General features: G+C 43.4%; 1 protein-coding gene across 1 annotated transcript in view; it reads left to right on the top strand.

Annotated features, from left to right (window-relative positions):
- The window catches only part of LOC101859704, a gene marked incomplete at its 5' end in the record, with an annotated part of 37,833 nt that overhangs the window by 3,926 nt on the left and 32,714 nt on the right, over positions 1 to 1,193 (top strand). Inside the window, 1 exon segment of the mRNA XM_013082303.2 lies at positions 256 to 380. Coding sequence (XP_012937757.1) covers positions 256 to 380 — 125 coding nt within the window.

The raw sequence follows: 1,193 nt of genomic DNA on the forward strand, positions 1-1,193 counted from the left end.
AACGTGCTTTTTTCGACTCAAAAATTGAAACACGGTTTTAAACTCACCTGTTCAAATTGGATTTTATTCTCGCGTAAAATTACCACACGTTTTTTGTGTTGTATTATTTTTGTTGTTTTTTTGTAAGCACATGATCCCATCTTCCCCGGATAAAAATTACAGAGTGTATTTTTTGTTTGCAACTAACGAATTTATTGTACCTCCTTTAACCTGTGTTCAGAAGTTGGAACAATCCACTCTATGTTTGTGTTTCAGCAAAGCCTGATGTCCCAAAAATCGATGAACCACAGTTGCTGAACAGTACACACCTTAGGTTGTTCGCCTACTCCCAACGTGCGTATCCATCTGCCAAATGTCTGTTCTATTTGAGGGAGCTACAGGTAGGTCAGACATGTCTTTTGGGTCAGTAGAATGAGTTTTAAAAAAACTCTCTGCAGACGTAGCGGACACATACGCACGCCCGATCAGCAGCAGACCAAAGGCAATGTTGTGTCACTTTTGGAACCATCACACAAATTTGACACACCAATTTGAAATATTGACAGTAGGCATGTTGTTGCTTGCCACTCTTAAACAGAAGTGAAAAAAGTGTGTGGAAGTTTTTTCTTCTTTTTTCAAGAAACCCAAAACAGCTTGTCTTCAATAGTTGTCGAATCACACATGCGTGTCCTCAACAGGTCAAGCTCTTTTTTAATGTCGGATTGCCATCCTCCCTCTCACATCGATGCAATTTGAATCATTTAGGAGGAAGGCTTCAACTGTGCCTGTCAAACCAAACCAGGAATCATACCCGGATCTTCTGCGTGTGACGGCGACGTGCTTAATCGCCACCCTCCAGGTGCCGGTCTTAATGCTTTGTTTTAACAGCTTCATTCTATAGATAAAGGGGTGGGATGGTTGGGGTGATACTTGTTGCGAAAGAGCATACATGTTTTTCACCCCCATCAACACAATTTAGATAGTTAAATGGCAGGCTGGCCGGGGTGTCATGGCTAACTTGGGCCGACTCACTCACCTGGGAATCGAACTCACGTCCTCTTCGTTCCTCCCATGACTGATGCTGGGTTGTTCCAAACTGTTCAATGGGAATACAATACAAAAGGTGAAACCCAACAGCACGCACCGATATGTGGTGCGGGGGTGGTTTTGCCATTGCTTCTTCTTCTTCTGCTGCTGCTGCTGCTGCTGCTGCT

Source organism: Aplysia californica, unplaced genomic scaffold (assembly GCF_000002075.1).
Source record: "Aplysia californica isolate F4 #8 unplaced genomic scaffold, AplCal3.0 scaffold00167, whole genome shotgun sequence".
NCBI classification, from domain to species: domain Eukaryota; kingdom Metazoa; phylum Mollusca; class Gastropoda; order Aplysiida; family Aplysiidae; genus Aplysia; species Aplysia californica.